General features: G+C 39.8%; 1 protein-coding gene across 1 annotated transcript in view; it reads left to right on the top strand.

The window, feature by feature from the left end:
• The window catches only part of MFSD14B (major facilitator superfamily domain containing 14B), a 76,753-nt gene extending 64,650 nt beyond the window's left edge, over positions 1–12,103 (top strand). Inside the window, exons 7-12 of the mRNA XM_058566124.1 lie at positions 287–400; positions 3,669–3,740; positions 5,352–5,464; positions 7,613–7,710; positions 9,480–9,622; positions 10,316–12,103. Of these exons, the coding sequence (XP_058422107.1) occupies positions 287–400; positions 3,669–3,740; positions 5,352–5,464; positions 7,613–7,710; positions 9,480–9,622; positions 10,316–10,567 (792 nt within the window). The 3' untranslated portion in view covers positions 10,568–12,103. The remainder of the gene's footprint in view (positions 1–286; positions 401–3,668; positions 3,741–5,351; positions 5,465–7,612; positions 7,711–9,479; positions 9,623–10,315) is intronic.
• Positions 12,104–22,805: the final 10,702 nt, after the last annotated feature.

The raw sequence follows: 22,805 nt of genomic DNA, 5'->3' as shown, positions 1-22,805 counted from the left end.
TCAGGGTCTGTTCATAGGATGTTGAAGGATGTGAACCAGTATTGTTAACAGAGATGAGAAAGTGTTTAAAAGAAAGGCCTGTAATATTTGAACTACATACCTCTGAAATTAGAACTTCGATAGGAGACGGTGATAGATTTAATGTTAAGGTTCACTTCCTTTTATAATCCCCTCAACTTTTGTTATCCACCTTAATACATGAAAACAGTGAAGCCAGTATCACAGAATATCAGTGACATTAGTTTCTATTTGCTTTGTATGTGTTTCTCTTTCTGTTTATTCCTAGTCACTGAAGAAAGTTGGAAAAGATTCTACTGTCTTACTAATCTGCATCACCGTGTTCCTTTCATACCTTCCTGAGGCTGGACAGTATTCAAGTTTTTTCCTCTATCTCAGGCAGGTGAGTAGTGGGTGCCTGATAGCTTTTGAACATGAGGAAAATCAAAGGTTGGGGTCTGTCTAAAGGTATTTTGGGGAAAACAGTGTGGAGGAAAAAATGTGAATTTGCTCCTAGTTGTAAATGTAGGTGCTGACATACAGTTAGTAGTCAGGAGACATTTAATGCAATGATGTTTTAAAATATAGTGAAATGTTTACTGTAGAAAAAATTTCCTTGAGAGTTATGCAGAAAGAGAATTAGCAGAAACAGGATTTAGCATAATGTTTTAAATCTTTAATAATATCCATTAAATTTCACAGAGAGGTAGAGTTTATTTCAGAGATGCCCTGCCCTGAGTCTAATCACAGCCAGCTTGCAGAGCCATCTTCAGTAGGCCATAACTCAACGCCACTGTAGACTTTGAGGTGGCTCACAAGCGATAATCAAGATAATATTTCTCTCCCCTGATTTTTTCTTCCTTAAAAATTTACTCTTTATTTTGTCCCCCCAAAAGGCAATTGACTTAAGGTAATTTAAAAAAATGTTCCTTTTTCCAACTGTTGTTTCAGGTTTTGATTGCTGAGACCTGAGTTGCCTTGCATTGCAATCCTGCCTTGGTCTTTTATGGATTTCACTGGAAGTCCTTCTCTTATTGGTTTACTCCACTTTGGCAGGGCAAGCCTCCCCCCAAGATAAATTCTTGTATTTTTGGAGATATTCTTAAATGAAACTTGTTAAATTTGCCATCCTCACAGTTTTCCTGAGAGTATGAGACTGTAATATTTTATATGGTGGCATATAGGTAAAACATTTTTTCAAGCAGTTCTATTTCTGTTTTGCTCATTTTTGGTGGGTGGATGCTGGAGATTTAGAGGGAAGAGTGGTGAGATAGTGCATTTAATGTAGAAAATTATATATGCATTCATAATTATGTATGCATTTAATGTAGAAAATAATATAGGAAAAATGGGAAAACCCAAGGAAGAAAGTGAAAAAATCATATCTTATCCCTCACACGGATAATAGACAACTGTGAATATTTTCATTTTTTACCTTTTTTTCCTATGGATGTACTTATGACACCACCACCACCAATTAGAAAAAATCAGAAGCATTCGATGTTATTTTGTATTTGTGCTTGCTTTTAAGAGAGGTTAACAAACATACACATTTTAGTTAAAACTACATTTGATATTTGCAAATCATATATATGATAAGGAACTTGTGTCCAGTATATATAAAGAACTTGTAGTAAAACTCAACAATAAAAAGACAACCCAACTGAAAAAATAGGCAAAGGATTTTGAATAGATATTTCTGCAAGGAAGATATATAAACGGCCAATAAGCACATGAAAAGATACTTAACATCATTAGCCATCAAAGAAATGCAACTCAAAACAGTGAGGTACCACTTCCCAGCTGCCAAGATACCTATAATCAAAAAGACAGACAAGGATATGGAGAAATGGGAGACTCTCATACATGCCAGTGGGAATATAAAATGGTGTAGCTACTGTGGAAAAGAGTCTGGCAGTTCCTCAAGGTGTTCAACATAGGGTTCCCAGCAAATCTATTCCTAGGTATGTAGCCAAGAGAAATGAAAACACATGTCTACACAGAAACTTTTACACAAATTATTATTCATAATAGTCAAAAGCTATAGACAACCCAAATGTCTATCAACTGATGAAATGGATCAACAAATGTGGTAGAGCCATACAGTGGAATGTTATTATTTAGCAATAAAAAGCAATGAAGCACTGATACATCCTACAACATAGGTGGACTTTGAAAACATTATGCTAAGTGAAAAAAGCCAGGACCCCGTATATTGTATGATTCCATTTATATGAAATGCTCAGAATAAACAAATTGGTAGAGAGAAGTAGATTACTGATGGGCGGAGGGGTAAACAGAGGAATGGAACTCCTAATAGGGTCCATGTTTCTTGAGGAGTGATGAGACCTGGTAAAATGGGTTGTGGTGATGGTTGCCCAGCTCTGTGAGTATACTAACCATTGAATTGCACACTTATGATAAATTGTGTGGTATTTAAGTTCTACCTCAGTAAAGCTATTTAAAATATATATATATATATTTACAAATATAGGCTGAGAAATAATCCCTAAGGCTACAATTTCAGGTTCTCATTTTTTAGAAAAAATTGCATTTGATTAGAGAGTAATAGAATATTGTTAATGTCAGCAGCACTGATTTGGGAACCAGTCTAGCTCTAGTTCTTTTATTAGCTAGTTGTGTGACTTGAAGCAAGACAGTGAAGTATGAAATGAGAAGAACATATACAATAATTTTTAAAGTCCTTTTTCTGAATTTTATAGAATTTCAATAGAGGTTAAAATAATTTAACTTTTTAAAAACTTGATATTTAAAACTTAAAAAGTTTTAGGCATTTCAGAGCTACTGTTAAGGTTAAGAGGCTTAGAAATCATTGCCAGCTAACTTTGGCTGATCATTAGAATCACCATGGAAGCTTTTTAAAATATACCTATGCCTGGGCCCAGAGAATCTGCTTTAATTGGTCTCAAGTGGATTCTAGCATTTCATTGCCCCCCTCTCCTCCCGCCTCCTCTCCCCTTTTCTGTTGCCCACATGATTTTAATGTGCAGCCAAAGTTAAGAGCCACTGACTTTGCTAGTGAGCAAATGCTGTATTGGCAGTATCAAAAGTCAAATCATTTTCTTCATGTTCTCTGTAATGCTTGATAATGTTAATGTTATATTTGTCTCTTGGTGGATTGAGGATGGAGAGGGATAGGAAACGATAGGTAGACCTATAATAGAAAATATTACCTTAAAAGTTAAATCAAGGGCCAGCCTGATGGTGTAGTAGTTAAGTTCGCATGCTTGGCTTTGGTAGCCCCGGCTTTGTGGGTTTGGAACCCAGGCACAGACCTACACGCTGCTCATCAAGCCATGCTGTGGTTGTGTCCCACATACAAAATAGAGGAAGATTGGTACAGATGTTAGCTCAGGGACAATCTTCCTCAAGCAAAAAGAGGGAGATTGGCAACAAATGTTAGCTCAGGGCCAACTTTCTCACCACAAAAAAAAAAAAAAAGTTGTGTCTGCTTGTAATGATTTCTTATATGATATTTAGATATAAATTACTGATTAAATGGGTTCAACTTTCGGCACTGCCTTAATTTGCCATTGTTAAGGTTTTATTAACTTTCTTCAATTATTCTTTCTTATGGCTTTAATAGAATGTAACACTGATTATTTTTATAATATCTGTATTACAAAAGTATTTTCTTTGCATTTCCACAGGTCATAGGTTTTGGATCTGTTAAAATTGCAGCATTCATAGCTATGGTAGGGATTCTGTCTATTGTGGCTCAGGTGAGTGTCATTTTTACCCATCCTCCCTTTTTTAACGCTTTTATTCTGAAATAATGGTAGATTCACTGGAAGCTGCAAAGACTGTTCATGGAGATCCCCTGCACCCCTACCTCAGTCCCTCTCTTTCTCCTGCCATGGCAACATCTCAAACAATATCAAAGCCAGTAAACTGACTTGGATACAGTCCACAGAGCCATTCCATTTTAAATAGAATGTTAAAGTTGTGATTTAGGAGGAGTTTAGTACAATCTTTCAGTACTTTTTAGAATACTTGGTACCTCTACTAGGTCAATTCAGCAAGTAAAAATTTGCTTTTACAACTACCAACCACAATCTGACTCTGGATATTGCAAAATTAACTTAACCTGGAGAATATTTCCATATTATTTTCATGTTGAAAAGTAAGTGGAAGTGAAAAGCAGAAATGAAGATCAGTAGCTGTTCCAACCCGTGCTATCCCCAAGACTGAAGAAATGTGGAAAATCACTGCATTAGAATATATGTGTTGAGTAAAGAGCATTAAACGTTTCCCCATTACAGTTGTGTGTCGCTTAATGGTGGGGATACGTTCTGAGAAATACATCGTTTGGCAATTTTGTCATTGTGGGAACATCATAGAGTGTACTTACACAAACCTAGATGGTATAGCCTACTGCACACCTAGGCTGTATGGTACTAATCTTATGGGACCACCATAAGGGAACATGTAGGCAGTTCTTTGACTGAAATGTCCTTATGCTTGCATGACTGTATAAATATGGGATGACAAAAGGCGGGGCATATGTCCTTTCAAGTAGTTTACTGACGTGCTTAGGTACATTCACTATATCGTGTGGAACTGCCTGGAGGCTGTTTCCCTGAAACAGCTATGTGCTGCTTTAAAGCACGGTAGGCCAAGCGGAGCTCTCTTCTATGATAACTCTTGAGAAATGAGGTAGCTGCAAAACTGTTTTACCCAAATATTAGAATTGACAGGCTCATAGGAATGCATCAAGGTAAAGTCTTTTATTTTTTTGTTGAACTGTATCAGCAAATGTAAATTATGTTAAACTTGCAAGTTGTTCATGATTTTGTTTTTTTTTTATTAACTCTGATTAGTCAATTAGCCTAGACTCATCTTTTATCCTATGCCTTTTCAGACTATCTCAACTAGTTTTTTAGCTGAGTGTATATTTTTTAAGATCAAATTTATATCAATGCAACTTTGTGAAACTGTTAACCTCTAGCAAAATCCTACATATTCTGTAAATATTCAGCAGGGGTTTGCTATTCGCTGGTTAAGTGATTGGTATTTCTCCAAAGAGACTGAGGTGTGTCCCTCTCAATCACGACTGGTGAATGCTATGATGGCCTTTTAGGAAGTGCTAGCAGAGCATCAGATAAATAAGCTTCTGGGGAGGAGGCTGAAGGCCCCGAGCTCTAGGTCAGTCGGGGAGCCCCTGAAGCTCCACCCCTCTAGAACTACATGAGTTCTGCATGGTCTTTAAAGTCTCAGGTCAGGCAGTGTGCCCTTATAGGTCCCTGGTCATCATTAATGGGCTTCCCTCATAGAGCTTGCCTTAAATCTGTGTGTTCACATGGTTTCTCAGAATTATCTCCTTTGCTTTACAGACAGTCTTTCTTACCATCTTGATGAGATCACTAGGGAATAAGAATACCGTCCTCCTTGGCTTGGGCTTCCAGATGTTCCAGTTAGCCTGGTACGGTTTTGGATCTCAAGCCTGGTAAGCCTCTCCCATGGATTCTCCTGAACTAACAGACAGATGCGTCTTTTAGAGGAGCTCAAGTTGGTTGACTGTGATGTGAAGGAAGCAAAGGTTATTTTATTTTACTGGTTTGGTATGTTCGATATTTCAAAAACTGTTTAGACTTACTTTGGGGAAGAGTTGAGCTAGGTGATTTGGGATTCTTTGTAAAGATTGCCTTCATCTCAGTGGGCTTTCAGTGAGTTGTTACTTAATTGAATGTTTGTTCTTCCTCCTCCGACGCCCCCAAAAATTTTATGTCTACTTTTTAAACATGTTTGTCAGTTTTTAGGGATGTATCACATATAGTCAAAAACCAAATAAGAAGACAGGGAAAAATGACTGATTATGGCAGGATTCGCTGCCATAATTAGCTGAGTGACCCTGGATAGTGACATAACCTTTATGACATAAAGCATTTGAATTAGATGAACACCAAAATCTCTTCCAAAATATGTGTATTGTGAGGCAGTTATTACTGCTAGCATGTTAGATTCCCATAAACAGGAAAGAAGGTCAAAGAAAGCCCTATGGAATACTAATAAATAAAAAGAATCTCAAGTGCTGTTTTGTTATGTTGTAAGTTTCCCTATGTCCCTGGTTACCAAATACCAGAGCTCTTATCTCCATTTTAAATATTAGAATTGGTCCTCATTTTGCATATGTAAATGGATGATATAGTTTAGAGAAACTAGAAATGCTTTAGCAGTTTAGTGGTCAGTGGTGGATTATTCTTGTTCTTTAAGATTTCAGTCCGGGGCCGGCCCGGTGGCGCAAGTGGTTAAGTGTGCGCACTCTGCTGCGGCGGCCCGGGATTCGCTGGTTCGGATCCTGGGTGCGCACCAACGCACCGCTTGGCAAGCCATGCTGTGGCGGCGTCCCATATAAAGTGGAGGAAGATGGGCACGGATGTTAGCCCAGGGCCAGTCTTCCTCAGCAAAGAAAGAGGAGGATTGGCAGATGTTAGCACAAGGCTGATCTCCTCACAAAAAAAAAAAAAAAAAGATTTCAGTCCTATGACCTTTGATTCAGTAGCTGATTCAGTCAAATTCATGCCACGTTAAAAAGATTTTGTTGACCTGAAGAGTTTTTCTTTTTCAGTAAGGACGTACATGCATGTCAGCCATCCTCAAGGAAGTCTGGCCAAGTGGGTTTTAAGCCCAGTTGGGGTCTCACTTTCCTCACATTCATACTTAATATTGACATACGCTTAAGCCCCTTTCGTTGAGAGAAGGACAAAGGTCTGAAGGAAGCAGGCTTTGGAAGTCTGTAGGATGTCATCCTGACCTTCAGGTCTCTGTTTTTTCTCTTGGTGGCACATGACGCTTTGTTAAGGGGTAGCAAACTGAGCAGTGGGAGGGCAGTGTGAAGGTGATCCTTTGAAAAATACAAAGAGAAAAGTGGAAAATCGGTGGGAAAAATGTATTTATAGACAGGAAATCCTTTTGAAATTCACTGAGCTTACATCTAAAGATGGTAATAGGGAAACCGGTAAGAAGAACAGATTTTGAAAGAGGCAAAATAAAATAATGAAACTTTCCCAACCTGTGAAGTGATCAGTACTAACAGTGTAATGTATAACTTTCCCCAGGTTAAAAAAAAATCCATTTTGTTTTTTTTTGTTGTTGTTGTTTTTAAACAGTTTTTATTTATTTGTTTGTTTATTTATTTATTTATTTATTTGTGTGAGGAAGATCAGCCCTGAGCTAACATCCATGCTAATCCTCCTCATTTTGCTGCGGAAGACCGACTCTGAGCTAATGTCTATTGCCAATCCTCCTCCTCTTTTTTTTTTCCCCCCCAAAGCCCCAGTAGATAGTTGTTACGTTGTAGTTGCACATCCTTCTAGTTGCTGTATGTGGGACGTGGCCTCAGCATGGCCAGAGAAGCGGTGCGTTGGTGCATGCCTGGGATCTGAACCTGGGCTGCCAGTAGCGGAGCGCGCGCACTTAACCACTAAGCCATGGGGCCGGCCCAAAAAAATCCATTTTGAAAGAGGGAAAAATAAATAGAACTTAACACAAGAAAACAGAAAGCATTTTGTGCTTTTGCCACTGATTGAACTCTGAACAGCAGGCTCCTTGGGGCTGGCCTGCTGCCTGATCACAGCCTGTCCTGTCCTTGCAGGATGATGTGGGCAGCAGGGACTGTGGCCGCCATGTCCAGCATCACGTTTCCAGCAGTCAGCGCCCTCGTCTCTCGGAATGCAGAGTCAGATCAGCAAGGTGAGGTCGCTGTCCCCTCACTGCTTTCTTCCTTCAGCAGAGACATACCAGCCAGAAGCATGAGCAGCTTTGAGCTTCTCTACATGACAGCAGAGCAGGAGGTGACAGTCATGTGGTCCCTTCTCAATGATCATACCTATTTACTTTGGCAAATAGGAAAATTCTGTTTTCCTCTCTGCTTTTATCTCATATTTTTAAAATCTAGACTCAGCAGTTCAGAATACTAAGAATTAGAACTAGAACTATCCGTTTTCTCTTTTCAGTTTTGACTCCGCTTTTGTGTGTTACTATCAGAATTAACTAGACTATAATCATATTTTAATAGATATCTGTTAAATAGTGATAGACTAGTTAGTAAAGCAATGAGTTCTTTATTTAATCACTGTAATCACTAAAATTTCTTTAATTTGCAATCACTCAAAGTTCATTAGCTTAATTTAGGAAATGATTCTTTGAGAGAATAAAGAAAAAATAAATCTGTGTAGTTGTTGATAATTGGATTCAGAGTGAGAGACAAAATTAAGATGACTTTGTGGAGAGCAGCATTCTACCATGTCATCCTTCTTGTGCCTCTTGCTTCCCTGTCAGGCAGTTCTCACTGCCAGAATTAAGCCTTTTCCTTCGCCCTCTCTTAATGGCTCGCCTTACTATAGTCAGGAAGTAGTGAATTTTAGAAGGAAAATGTTTTAAATATCTTAGTAGAGCTGTATAAAAAGTTTCATTAAAAAACTAGATTGGAAAAGATAGTTTATTCATTGTACCTATTTTCCCGTATCAGGAATTAGCCATCTTATTCATATCCATTTTTAAATAGTGTCACTTGAGGACCACAGATTCTGTGTGTCACCTGGCTCTGGTAACTCAGCTAGCTGCACATCCTTGGGGAGGTGTTGTGTTTGAAGTGAAGGCGTGAGCCATCCATAGAGGATGGGCACTGCCTTGGTGTCTGACAGACACTGTCCTGTCTTTCAGGATATGAATTTTCTTTGGCCCTTTTTATGCTTATATGTACTAGTACAGATGTTTTCTAAATGTCAGCATACAAAATTATTAGAACACATTGTATTAGGTTGAATTATATTTTACCATTTTTGACTTACAGAAACATCCGTTTCATATGGTTCAAGCTAATTTTTTACCTGCCATGTTAGAAACTAGAGATATCTAGAAATTGACATTTCTGGGATTTTTCAGTGCAGGTCTGTAGAGAGATGCATGTGCAATGCAGAGGTCATCACGAGGGATGGAGTCTGCCCAGAGGTGCCAGGAGCACAACAGCATCAGGACTACTGTGGACTCACATGTGGGCAGGGCTGCAAGAGGCAAAGGGAAGATTCTTATTGTAAAAAGCACTATTAAATGAGTAGAACAGGAAAATATCAATCCACAGAAAAGTGGAAATTGCCTGTAAATGGAGAATATTAAAGTTCTTTTCATTTTATCATTCCCCATTTATAGGAAGATCTAGGTATTATGGGAGGAATTCAGCCCCAGAGGATTTCAGAAACATCACTTTCATTTCATCTCCTTATAGATCTTAGGGCAGAGAGTGAGGATAACATTAAAAGGACATAATAAAACCAAGAAAACATTTGTGCAATGAATGAAAATATGATGGGTGAAGTCCCTGATCTCCTTTCCTCAGCATGGACTACTCAATGCAGCTGAATCAGTACATATATTGTAGTTTGTAAGCAGGTACCGTTAAGTCTCCAGTCTTGAAAGGCTTTTCTGAGGAGACTGGCTCTCTTCTCTTTGTTCTGATTTAGGCGTTGCCCAGGGGATCATAACTGGAATAAGAGGACTGTGTAATGGCCTAGGGCCAGCACTGTATGGCTTCATATTCTACATGTTCCATGTGGAACTGACCGAGTTGGAACCGGAATTGAATTCTAACAGTGCTGCCCTGCAGGTAATTTGGTGATAAGTCTAGTTTTATAATGACTGTGTCTGATTATGGCAAAATCTTCTGACCTCAAATTTGGAAAGTGTTCTTATTTGTATAATACTACTCTTGTATTTGACAGTAGTAAGTGCTGTGTTTGGGGCCTCTTGGAATTGGAGAGGGATCAGTTCAGAGATTTAATGTCTTGTGTAAAAGATTTGTCTTACTTTTGTTCAGATTCTGTCTTCACCTACACAATTACTCTGATCAGAATGCTGTCACCTGGTGAAGCCCAGGCCAAATATGAAATGACCTAAAATTCCAGCTAGAAATTGAGCTAGAGTGCTTTTTCTACTATTTATTTGATATTTCTTCCCTCCTTTCTTCTAAGCGATATTTATTACAGATTTCTATACAAAACTGGAATTAATGTTCATGTACAGAGTGCATGATCTCAGGTCACAGGATGGGATTAGAGATAAACACCTGTCGCTTACAGGTTTAGTTAAGCTATTGAGAAGAGATGCAAAAAGCAGTGATTAGTTGCCCTCTGTCATATTCCAAACACTCTCTTGGAATTTGCCTTGACAGTTAATGACGTTTGCTTATGAGAAAATGATGCACCTTTTGGTGTACGTTTTTTTGGGTCATCCAGGACGAATTTTGGATTAAAAAGACTAACCAAATTCTTCATCTCCATTTGTTTCCCACCCCCATCAGGAAGCTGTCATCCCAGGCCCACCATTTTTATTTGGGGCGTGTATAGTTTTTATGTCTTTTCTGGTTGCCTTATTCATCCCTGAATACAGTAAAGGCAGTGGAATTCAAAAACATAGCAACAGCGGCAGCGGCAGCCTGACCAACACCCCGGAACGGGGAAGTGATGAGGACATTGAGCCACTGCTGCAAGACAGCAGCATCTGGGAGCTCTCTTCCTTGGAGGAGCCTGGGAATCAGTGCACTGAGCTATAAACTCGGCAGAAAGGAGGATTCTGCAGATGCCGTCTCTGAGAGCCGTGGAGGAGCCACACCACATGGAGACATCATGGTGCTGGAGGGGAGATGCTAGTGGCATCCTTCAGGGAGAGGTTTGAGAAGTGCAGGATTCCTCCTCTGCCTTCCTTCTCTTCCTCCTCCTATTCCTTTTCTTCCATTCTTTTTCTTCCTGTTTATACATTAGAACAAGTTAAGATTTGAAATATTTTCCTGCAAATAATGTGCAACTCTCAAAGTTATCTGGAGTTCAAACTTTGAAACTCATAAAGAGAAAGTCATAACTCTGGTAGAAAGGATGGCTTTCCTTTAATAACTCTGGAGTAAGAGTGACAGCAAGTTTTTCCATGTCCTTTTCAGTAGGAGGTGCAGGATTGTAGTGAGACTGCCGTCTCTGGCAAGAAAGAATCCATTTTTATTTTCTTCCTTTCTGTGTCTCTAAACTGCCCACTTAGCTCGTAGGTTTTTATGAGTGGCTGCTCCAAGAGTCACTCAGTATCAGGGATCTATTGCCTTTGTTCAAAGGTCAAACAAAATCCTAATCTTATTCTCCTTTCCTTCTCTCAACTTCCTATTCTTGGCTAGAATAAAATTCAGCATATACACCTCTGGACATTAATAATATTGATCAGTGATAACCTTTACCAGATGAAGGAAAATTTTCTTATAAATTTAAATCATGAATAACTAGCAACTCAGATTCCCGGACCTAGCGTCTTGGTCAGATCCAAGGTGATTTTACAGAGCAACAACACACACCAAGCATTCTCATGACAACATAGAAATTGGAGGGTGCTTCTAAGAAAGTTTTCAACGACGTAAACATTCCTAACTGAGGATGAGAGTTGTAACTGGATACCAGTGGAGTTTGTATCTAAGTCAGACTCATGTGATGCGTTATTACTATTTGCTCATCCCCATGTCTCCCGTGTCCTACTTCTCAAGCTTTCTCATTCATCACACTCCTGCCTTAACTGCTCTGTAATATGCATTTGTTTTCATTTGGTCTTTATTTCCATCTGTTTATCTGACTTTTGAATCTCATGGGAATATGTACATCCAATTCCTTTCTAAAATATGATGGTTTAGGAAGCTCAGTTCTACAGTAAGTGTCTTGCTAATTTTTTGAGATGTTTTATGGACAAAGAAAACTTTACAGATTTATATGTATTTTGCTGCACCAGTAAATGGACCATTAACTAGGGCCCATCTTTAACAGAGCACTCCTTAGAAAGTTTTATAGGTATGAAATATATGTAGATATTTGTAAGGAGTTTTAAATTTTTTTTGATGGGGTGCTGTGTAAATCTTGTATTTATAAATGTAATGAAGATGTTGACAGAAAAAAATATATACAACTTTTATAAAGGATTGTGTACTGACTGAATACATTTAAAAGAAAATATATTTTGAAACCTGTTCTGCTCTGAACAGAGATAACATATCTTTTTACTATGCTATTGGTTTTTAAGTTAAGCTTCCTAATGCATAATAAATTTGCAATGGATACTTCTATGTCTTTTGTGTTTCTTTAAAGCAAATAGTACCATTGATCTTTGGGTTCTCTTTTGGGTGTCTTTCAACTAAAATAAGTTATTAATCCTTAAACTAATGCAAAAGATATGTGTATTTCCACAAAGTTTCATTTTTAACAAACTTCCTTCAAAATCTCCCTTCAAACACAGATCATCACTGTTTTTTAAAAGCAGACACACAAACAGATATTTGTATACCCATGTTTATTAGCAGCATTATTCACAATAGCCAAAAGGTGGAAGCAACTCAAGTGTCCATTGTTAGATGAATGGATAAAGAAAATATGGTATATACATACAATGGAATATTATTCAGCCTTAGAAAAGAAGGAAATTCTGACACATGCCACAACATGGATGAACGTTGAAGCCATTATGCTCGGTGAAGTAAGCCAGTCATAAAAGGACAAATACTGTATGATTCCACTTACATGAAGTACCTAGTCAAATTCATAGAGACAGAAGGTAGACTAGTGGTTGCCAGGACTAGGGGAAAAGGAAAGTGGAAACTTACTATTTAATGGGTAGAATTTCAGTTTGGCAAGATGAGAAAAGTTCTGGAGATGGATGGTGAGGGTGGTTGCACAATAGTGTGAATGTACTTAATGCTACTGTACTACTTAAAAATGGTTAAAATGTTCAATTCTATATTATGTATATTTTGCCACAATTTTGAAAAAATACTCTCATGGCATCTTTGTTCTTTCCCATTGCTTATCAAAATTTCAGTTTCTTTACCCAGTATAACAAATGTCATTATTCTTTTTAATTAGGTAGATTTTTAAAATTGAGATAAAACTCATCATTTTAATCATTCCAAAGTGTACAGTTCAGTGGTTTTTAGCTTATTCACAAGGTTGTACAGCCATTAGCACTAATTCCAGAACATTTCCATCATCCAAAAAAGAAGCCCCTGTACCCATTAGCAATCACTACCAATTCCCCCATCCCCATCTCCTGGCATCCAGTAATATACTTTCTGTCTCTATGGATTTGCCCTGTTTTGGACATTTCATATAAATGGAATCATACAATATTTGGCCTTTTGTGTCTGGCTTCTTTCACATAGCATGTTTTCAAGGTTCATCCATGTTGTAGCATGTATTTTTTACAAAATACCTAGCAAATTTTATTCCTTTTCAAGGCTGAATAATATTCCATGGTATGTGTATACCACATTTTCTTCTTGATGGAATATCCCTTTTATCATTATATAATGTCCATCTTTATCTCTTGTTATCTTTTTCATTTTGAAGTCTATTTTGTCTAAGTATGGCTACACCTGCTTTCTTTTGGTTGCCATCTGCTTGGAGTATCGTCTTCCATCCCTTCACTCTGAGCCTGTGTTTGTCTTTAGAGCTGAGATGTGTTTCTTGGAGGCAGCATATTGTTTGATCTTGTTTTTTAATCAATCCAGCCACTCTGTGTCTTTTGATTGGTGAGTTCAATCTATTTACAATTAGAGTGATTATTGATATATGAGGGCTTAATACTGCCATTTTATCTCTTGTTTTCTCGTTGTATATTTCCATTGTTTCTTTTTCCTTGTATGTATGTCTGCCATTTCAGTTGGGTGGTTTTCTGTGAGGGTTTTCTCAGTTTTCTCTTTATTTGTGATTTGTGACTCTGCTCTGATTGTTTTGTCTTGTGATTAACATAAGGCTTGTATAAAAGATCTCATAGATGAGTTAGTCCTTTTTCTATTGGCCTCTTATCTCCGTTAGCCCATGTGGGTTCAGTCCTTTTCTTCTCCCCCTTCTATGTTTTTGTTGTCACATATCGTTCTTTTTTGTGTTGTGAGTTTGGATCAATTTCAAGTGGTTATAGTTATTTTTGATGCTTTCTTTCCTTTTATCCTTTATGATTGTTTACTAACCTATTCTGATATAGAGCTGCAAGTTTCTGATTCTGTCTATTTATTACCTTGCTCAAAGCTTTGTAGACCTTTGCCTTTTTGTTTCAGGTAGAGGGCTCCTTTCAGCAGTTCTCCTATGGTAGGTCTAGGGGTGATGAACTCCCTCAGCTTTTGTTTATCTGAGAAAGCTTGTATTTCTCCGTCACGTCTGAAGGATAATTTTGCTGGATAGAGTATTCTTGGCTGCTAATTTTTGTCTTTTGATATTTTGAATATAGCATTCCACTCTCTCCTAGCCTGTAGAGTTTCTGCTGAGAAATCCGCTGATAGCCTGATGGGGGTTCCTTTGCAGGTTATTTTTTTCTCTCTGGTCGCTTTTAATATTCTTTCTTTGTTGTTGACTTTTGACAGTTTTAATACTATATGCCTTGGAGAAGTCTTTTTGCATTGAGATAACTAGGAGTTCTGTCAGCTTCATGGACTTGCATATCCAGTTCCTTCTCCAGGTTTGGGAAATTCTTGGGTATTATTTCTTTAAACAGGTTCTCTGCTGCTTTCTCCCTCTCTTCTCCTTCTGGGATACCTATTATCCTTATGTTACTTTTCCTAATTGAGTTGGATATCTCCCATAGAATTTCTTCATTTTTAAAAAATCTTAGTTCTCCTCTTCCATCTGAATTATTTCTAGATATCTGTCTTCAAGCTCGCTAATTCTCTCTTCCATATGGTCTGCTCTATTTCCAACGCTTTCTCTTTATTTTTCATCTCATTAATTATGTTCTTCATCTCCAGAATTTCTGTTTGGTTTTTTTTAGAGTTTCAATCTCTTTGGTGAAGTACTCCTTCTGTTCATTCACTTTATTCCTAAGCTCATTGAACTGTCTTCCTGAGCTTTCTTGTAAGTCATTGAGGTTCTTCATGATTGCTGTTTTGAATTCTCTGTCAGATCACAATCTTCTGTGACTTCAAGATTGGTTTCTAGAGTTGTCATTTTCTTTCTGTTCTTCCGTGTTACTGTAGTTCTTCATGGTGCTTGATGAGTTGATTCTCTGCTGGCACATTTGTGGTAGTAAATACCTTCCTTATTTGGGTAAGGCTTTGGTTACTTTGGTTCTGAGCCGCTTCTGGTTGTATTTAAGAGCCTGCGCTCCACTGCCTCTGCTCTAGACGTTGCCAGCGCCCTCCTTGTGCTGCTTGTGCCTCCGAGGTTGCTGGTGCCTTGCTACCTATGATGTCACTGCAGTTGTGGGTGTCGCCACCACTGTCACCAGGCTGTGAGCACCTCTGCTGCTTCTGGGGTTGCTTGGATCTCATGTGCCCCCTAGTGGCTCTCTGTGGGTTTTCTGTGGGCTTGGGTGCTACTGCTTCCAGGTTGTATGGGGGTTCTGGCAGCACCACTTCTGGGGGCTCTGAGTTCACAGGTGTTGCTGCTGCTGCCAGGGGCCTGGAGTCTTGTATGTAGCCCCTGCTGCTGGTAGGGCCGGTGTCGGGGTGCCACCACTGGGGTCTGGGTCGTGGTTACTGCTGTGGCTCCTAAAGCCTCCTGGGGGAGGGGGAGGGGCTGAGCTACGCATCATTGCTGCTCCTGCAGCCTCTGGTCTCTGGCACCAGTACGCTTTTTGAAACCTCAGGTCAGGGCACCACCACCCCTGCCAGGAGTATCTGTGTTTTGGATGCTGCCACTGCTGGAAAGACTGGTGTTGGAGTTGCAGCTACCAGGGGAGGTGGTGAGGAGGCTGCTTCCCTAGTTCCACTGCCTCCCTGAGGTCCAGTCCCTACCATCAGATGTATAGATGTATGGATCTCTCAGGCATTCTGGTGCACTATGCAAGGAGTCCTTTGTTGGTCAATGGATGTCTGGTTGTAACTTAGAGGGGAGAGACAAGGGGAATGACCCACTCTGCCATGATGCTCATGTCACTCCCACATTTCCTTTCTTTCTTTATCAATTGATAATTTATCAATCAAATGTCAGTGGACATTTGGGTTGTTTCCACTTTTAGGCTATTATGAATAATGCTGCTATGAACATTCTTGTCCAAGTTTTTATGTGAACATGTTTTCAATTCCTTCTAAGTATATACCTGGGAATGGAATTGCTGGGTTATGTGGTATCTCTACGTTTAATCATTTGAGGAACTGCAAAACTTTTTCACAGCAGCTGCACATTTTACATTCCCATCAGTAATGTAGGAGGGCTTCAGTTGCTCCTTATACTTGCCAACACTTGTTATTTTCTGTTTTGTTGTTGTTTATAAACATTCTAGTGGGTTTAAAGTGGTATCTTGTTGTGGTTTTGATTGGCATTTCCCTAATGACTGATGATGTTGAGCATCTTTTCATGAGCTTGTTTGCCATTTGTATATTTTCTTTGGAGAAATGTCTATTCAAGTCGTTTGCCCATTTTTGAATTGAGGTGTTTGTTCTGTTGTTGAATTGTAAGAGTTCTTTATATATTCTGGATACTAGACTCATCAGATTTTTGATTTGCAAATGTTTTCTCCTATGGGTTGTCTTTTTCACTTTCTTGATAGTGTCCTTTGATGCACAAAAGTTTTCATTTTGATGAAGTCCAGTTTATCAGTTTTTTATTTTGTTGTTTGTGTGTTTGGTGTCATATCTAAGAATCCATTACCATATCCAAGGTCATGAAGATTTACCCATCTGTTTTCTTTGAAGAGTTTTATAGTTTTAGCTTTTACATTTAGGTCTTTGACCCATCTTGAATTAACTTTTGTGTATGGTGTAAGGTAGGATTTCAGTTTCATTCTTTTGCATGTGTATATTAAATAACCTCAGCACCACTTATTAAAGAGATTCTTTCCCTGTGGGGAATGGTCTTGGCACCCTTTTTGAAAATCCAATGAACAATCCTTTATGGGTCTATTTCTGCACTTTTCATTCTATTCCATTGGTCTGTGTTTATCCTGATGCAGGTACCACATGGTTTTTGATTACTGTAGCTTTATAATACTAAGTTTTAAAATCAGAAAGTGTGAGTCCTCCAACTTTGTTCTTTTTAAAGATTGTTTTGGCTATTCAGTTGCCCTTGCAATTCCATATGAATTTTAAGATCAGCTTTTCCATTTCTGGAAAAAAAGAAAGGTAGTTGGTATTGGGATAGGGATTGCATGGTAACTGTAGATCACGTTGAGTAGTATTGCCATCTTAACAATATTAAGCCTTCCTACCCATTAACATGGGATGTCTTTCCATCTAATTTCATTTTCAGATTGTTCATTGCTAGTGTATAGAAATACAACTGGTTTTTGTGTGTTGGCTGTGTATCCTGCAACTTTGTTGAATTTATTAGCTCCAATAGTTTTTTTGTGTGTGTGGGTTTGTTAGGATTTTCTGTATATTAGATCATGTCATCTCCAAATAGATAGTTTTCTTCCTTTCCAGGTTGGCTGTCTTTTATTTATTTTTCTTGCCTAATTTTCTGGCTAGAACTTCTGGTACAATGTCGAATAGCAGTGGCAAAAGCAGACAAGCTTGTCTTGTTTCTGATCTTAGGGCAAAAGCTTCAGCTTTTCACCACTGAGTATGGTAGTAATTGTAGGTTTTTTATAGATGCTGTTTATTGTGTTGTGAGAAGTTCCCCTCTATTCATAATTTGTTGAGCTTTTTTTTTTTTTTTTAATCATGAAAGGGTGTTGGATTCTGTCAAATGCTTTTTCTGCATCAATTTAAATGATCATGGTTTGTTTCTTCATTCTAGTAATGTGGTGTATTACATTGGTTGATTTTCATGTGTGATCCACCCTTGCATTACTGGGATAAATCTCACTTGGTCAGGGGGCATAATCTCTTTAATATACTGCTGGATTCAATGTAGTAATTTTTTTTTTTAGGATTTTTGCATCATATTCATAAGGGATATTGGTCTTTTCTTGTGATATCTTTGGCCTTGGTAATGCTGGCCTCATAGAATGTGTTAGGAAATGTTCCCTCCTCTTCTGTCTTCTGGAATGGTTTAGGAAGGATTGGTGTTGATAGTTCTTTAAACATTCAGTAGTATGCTACTGTATTAGTCAAGGTGTCCCACTCTAGTTATTTAAGGGGCCGGCCTGGTGGCGTAGCAGTTAAGTGTGCGTGCTCCACTTCAGCGGCCCGGGGTTTGCAGGTTTGGATCCCGGGTGTACACTGACGCACTGCTTGTCAAGCCATGCTGTGGCGGCGTCCCATATCAAGTAGAGGAAAATGGGCACGGATGTTAGCCCAGGGCCAATCTTCCTCGGCAAAAAGAGGAGGATTGGCATCGGATGTTAGCTCAGGGCTGATGTTCCTCACAAAAAAAAAAAGTTAACTATACTGTCAACTAGGCAACCGAAAGAGTGAGGCGGGTACTCTAAAGCAGTGGGCAGTGGTTCTCAAACTTTAGCATGCATCAGGGTCAGCTGGAGGATTCTGGTCACACCATCAGGGTTACTGACTCAGTAGGCCGAGTGGTGCTTGAGAATCTGCATTCTAGCAAGTTCCCAGGAGATGCTGATGGTGTGGGTCCTGGAAACACAGTTTGAGAATAGTGTTCCAGGTACCATGGGGTAACAACTACAATTTCTCTGAGCTGAGGGAACAGAGGGTACAAGTTTGAATTATTAAAACATAGACTCTTAGGGAAGGGTCCCTGTGTAGTTGAGTCTCTCTGAAGAGGGGCTACCAGCTGGCCAATGTTGGTGTTTCTAGGCTTGGCGGTAAGGGCTGCAGGGGTCCGGGCTGGGGCTGGCACAGTGCACCTGGTTCTGCACGTGTTGGAAAAACTGCAAACTGGGTTCAGCTGCTGCTATGAGAAGGCACTGCCACTGCCAGGGTGAAGAAGTGTTGCTGGAAAGAAGCTGTGAGAAATGAGAAGAAGATGGGAAGGAGTCAGTCAGTCCCTCTTTCCTTCAGTTTGCAGTTTCGCTCTAGTATCCTTGAATGGCAGAGCTAACACAGGGCCAGCTGGCAAAGCAGAACAGGTGTGCCGAGTAAAGAGCGGGTTGGAACTGAGAGACAATAACTGAATTGCTGGCACCGTCAACATACCTGCTACACATGTGTGAGCTTCTGTGCAGCCACCAACCGACTCCATTTTGCTATCTAATGAGACATTACTATCATTTACAAATGATACACCCACCCTCTCTGCAAAATTAGGAGACACACAATCTTGGCAGTCGCATATCTATCTCCCCCCAAATCAATCATAGTCCCATTTGAAAATTCTCTTACAAAAAGGTAAAATAAACCTCCAGCAAAACTTGTATAAAATGAGAGAAGAAAAGAAAATGCTTGCAACAACATGGATGGACCTTGAGGATATTATGCTAGGCGAAATAAGTGAGAGGGAGAAAGTCACTACCGGATAATTTCACTCAGCAGCAGAAGACAGAAACAACAACAACAACAAACACACAGATATGGAGATTAGATTGGTGGTTGCCAGAGAGGAAGGGGAGGGAGGAGGGCGAAAGGGATGATGAGGGCACATGTGTATGGTGATGGATGGTAATTAGTTTTTGGGTAGTGAACATGATGTAGTCTACACAGAAATCGAAATATAATGATGTACACCTGAAATTTATACAATGTTATAAACCAATGTTACCTCCATTAAAAAAAGAAAATGCTTACTCTATACAAATACACACAAACCAGCAAAAGAAAGATGATGTATTCAGCAGCCCTGTCCTCTTGTCTGTGACTGGTTGTGTGGTCGTAGCTGGTGTTTATAACTTCTGCCTCTCTCCGTTCCATATTTCCTTGGTCCTCACCAGAACCTCAGCTCACTGGGGTTTTCTACCTGATGGGTGACCCGGATCTTCATTTCTAAAGGATCTGAATCCTCAGCAGGCCTGTCTTTTTTGGTAGCTATTATTTTCCACTAGCTTTTCTAACGGGCATAGAAGTACTAAGAGGTGCCTCAGAATCCCATGGGTTCCAGACATAGTCCTCCTTTCCCCCATTGGTGGCAGCAACCCATTTGCCTCCTGCCTCAGTGGCATGAGGAGGCCAAGTGGCAGTCTCATCTTCCAATGCAATGGAGCCATTGTGTCACCTTGTGGCAGCATTACCCACTTACTTCCCACTAGCAGCTCTCAGAGTTGCAGAGATGAGTTAGTAGGTGTGATGGTAAGAGGAGCCACTCCCCTAACTCCCTTGAGTCCTCAACCCTTGTATTCTGGCTCTGAGAGCACCATACACTGTGTCTCATGCAAGGCAGATACTGCATCCTGTTAGAACCCCATCCTTTAAGGTTTTTCATTTTTTGTTTTGAATTCTTCATTACTTTTGATTAAAATTCTTTGTACAGAATGATATATTTTTTACTGTATAAAATATTTGAAATAGCTAAAGTTTACAAGTTTATAAAGTTTGAAACAATGAGATAATAGTTACCTTAAGTTATGAACATCAAGTTGTACACCTTAAATATATACAATTTTTATGTCAATGATAAAGCTGTTTTAAAAAGTCTTATGGGGGCCCGGCCCCATGGCTGAGTGGTTCAAGTTCCACACACTCTGCTTCAGTGGCCTGGGTTCAGATCCCAGGTGTGGACCTACTCCACTCGCCAGCCATTCTGTGGCGTGTCCCACATACCAAATAGACGGAGACTGGCACGGAGTTAGGTCAGGGCAAATCTTCCTCAAGCAAAAAGAGAAAAAAAGGAGGGTTGGCAATAGACGAATCTTCCTCAGCAAAAAATAAAAAATGTCATGGGACGGTTGGATTTAAATGGAATAAAAGTATATTCCTATGTATTCACAATGAACAATTGAAAAATAATTAAATAATTCCATTTACAATAGCTCTCCCCAAAATTGGATGTAAATCTAACAAAATGTGTAAAGGATCTGTATGCAGACTACCAAGCACTAAGGAAAGAACTCAAGGAAGACCTACCTAAATGGAGAGAGTCAAGACGGTAAAGATGTTAATTCCCCAAAACTGGTCTATAGATTTAATGTAATTCTTAACAAAATCCCAGCAGAATCTTTGTAGATAGACATAAGTAGACTCTAACATTTATATGGAAAGACAGGAGTACCTATAGCTACAACTATTTTGAAAAGGAATAAAGTGGGGGACATCATACTACCTGATTTTAAGAATTACTCTAACTACAGTAACCAAGATAATGTGGTGTTGGATGAGGGATAGACACAAAGCAGAGCAAAGAACCCAGAAACAACCCCACACAAGTATGATTTTTGACAAAGGTGCAAAAGGAATTCATTGAAGAAAGGTGATACATGTAGATCTAATTCTACTGTATGGTATGTGGTATATTATTGTAGCAATGGGCTACTTTATGACTTATAACTGTTCTCATCTTTTCAATATATTTCCACACAGTAACTATAGAAGGATCCTGATAAAATGTGTCAGATCTTGTGCCTCATTTGCCGAACACCCCTGGCCCCTCACATTGGCCCAGAGATTCCACATGCCCTTCCCCCATCCTGCTGTCCCCTCCACACTGGCTACCCCTGGATGCCCAGGCTGCCTTCTGCCTCAGGGCATTCTCATGTTGTTCTCCTTTCTCCAGATTCCTACTCGTGTGTTTCTTCACCTCCTTTAGATTTTTGCTCATCTTTTCATGACGTCTTCCCTGACCATCCTATTGAAAATCACCATCATCCAGTCCCTGGCATGACCTCTACCACTGTGACCTTTGGAGTCTGCTTTCTGAATGCTGCAGGACTGCTATTCTGAAGAAAACCAGCTTGTCGTGGAAATGCACTCCACTCTGCCAGAAGAAGGTTAATTTTTTCCGTCTCTTAGTTGCAAAGCAGAAACTATGTCCCAACTATCTGTGAAGATTCCATCCTGTGAGGTCTGCTGTCAATTTCATTTTGTCTGTAAGTTCAGAGTAGGGTCAGCCCACACCCCCATGAGACTGGATGGTTTGATCTCTGCCCCTTTGGGATCTACCCTGGAGGGGCTACAGGGGAGGTCCTTGAAGTGCACTCACCTATGGGCTGAGCACTGGGTTGAGAGCCAGGAACAGTCAGAAGTTGTCTGGGCTCTGGTCTGAGCGAGCTTATAGCAATAACAAGGAGAAGAGACAGGCCCAGGGGAAAGAGCCACAACACATGCACCAAAAGGAGGTGGGTATCCCCTTTCCTGTCCTTATCAGTGAGGAGAAACCCTGTTTAGGCAGAGAACATAGCAGAGGAGCACTGGGTGGAGCCCCCGCCTTGGGACAACCTGGATGCTCTGTACCTGACTGACTTTCCCACAATACAATTGCAGGCCACCGTCCCTGGCCAGCTGGGACTCGGCCTCTGGTTCTTTTTTAATGAGATATATGCCTTCTATCCCTTAGCACATGCTTTTTCAGACTATCTGGGTTGAATTCATGGCTGTTGTATTTACCATTGAATTTTTTCATGTATTTTGTCATTTTGTCTGTGTCCCTGTCCAGTGGTTCACAGTGTTTCTGGTGCCCTTCAGCCCCGTGGTCCCATGTCATCCCTCTCAGTGCACTGTTCATCTTGTGGGTCCAGGCACAGAGCTTCTTGGTGTTCCTGCGTCAGATGCCCCAGCAAGTGGCTGCAGCATGGGGAGACCCCACCCTGAGTCCCCTGTTCCCCAGAGCAGGTGCCTGGTGCTGCTGCCTCCCTGAGATCTAGCGTCTGGCCAGCTTTGAGCTTCAGCCTCGCTGAACAGTTTCTGTTTCTGTTCTCTCTCTTATCCAGGGAGATGGTTATCTTGTTTTAACCCAGCTACGGAGTTTGGATTTTATTCTTTTTATGTTTTTTTTCGTTCTCAGTTCTGTGATTGAGGAAAAAGGAATGAGCATCTTGACTAGGTCCCCTTATCTCTCTTTCTAGTTTGT

This window comes from Diceros bicornis, chromosome 22 (genome assembly GCF_020826845.1).
Source record: "Diceros bicornis minor isolate mBicDic1 chromosome 22, mDicBic1.mat.cur, whole genome shotgun sequence".
Taxonomy (NCBI): Eukaryota; Metazoa; Chordata; class Mammalia; order Perissodactyla; family Rhinocerotidae; genus Diceros; species Diceros bicornis.
This window is presented reverse-complemented; position numbering and strand designations above follow the sequence as displayed.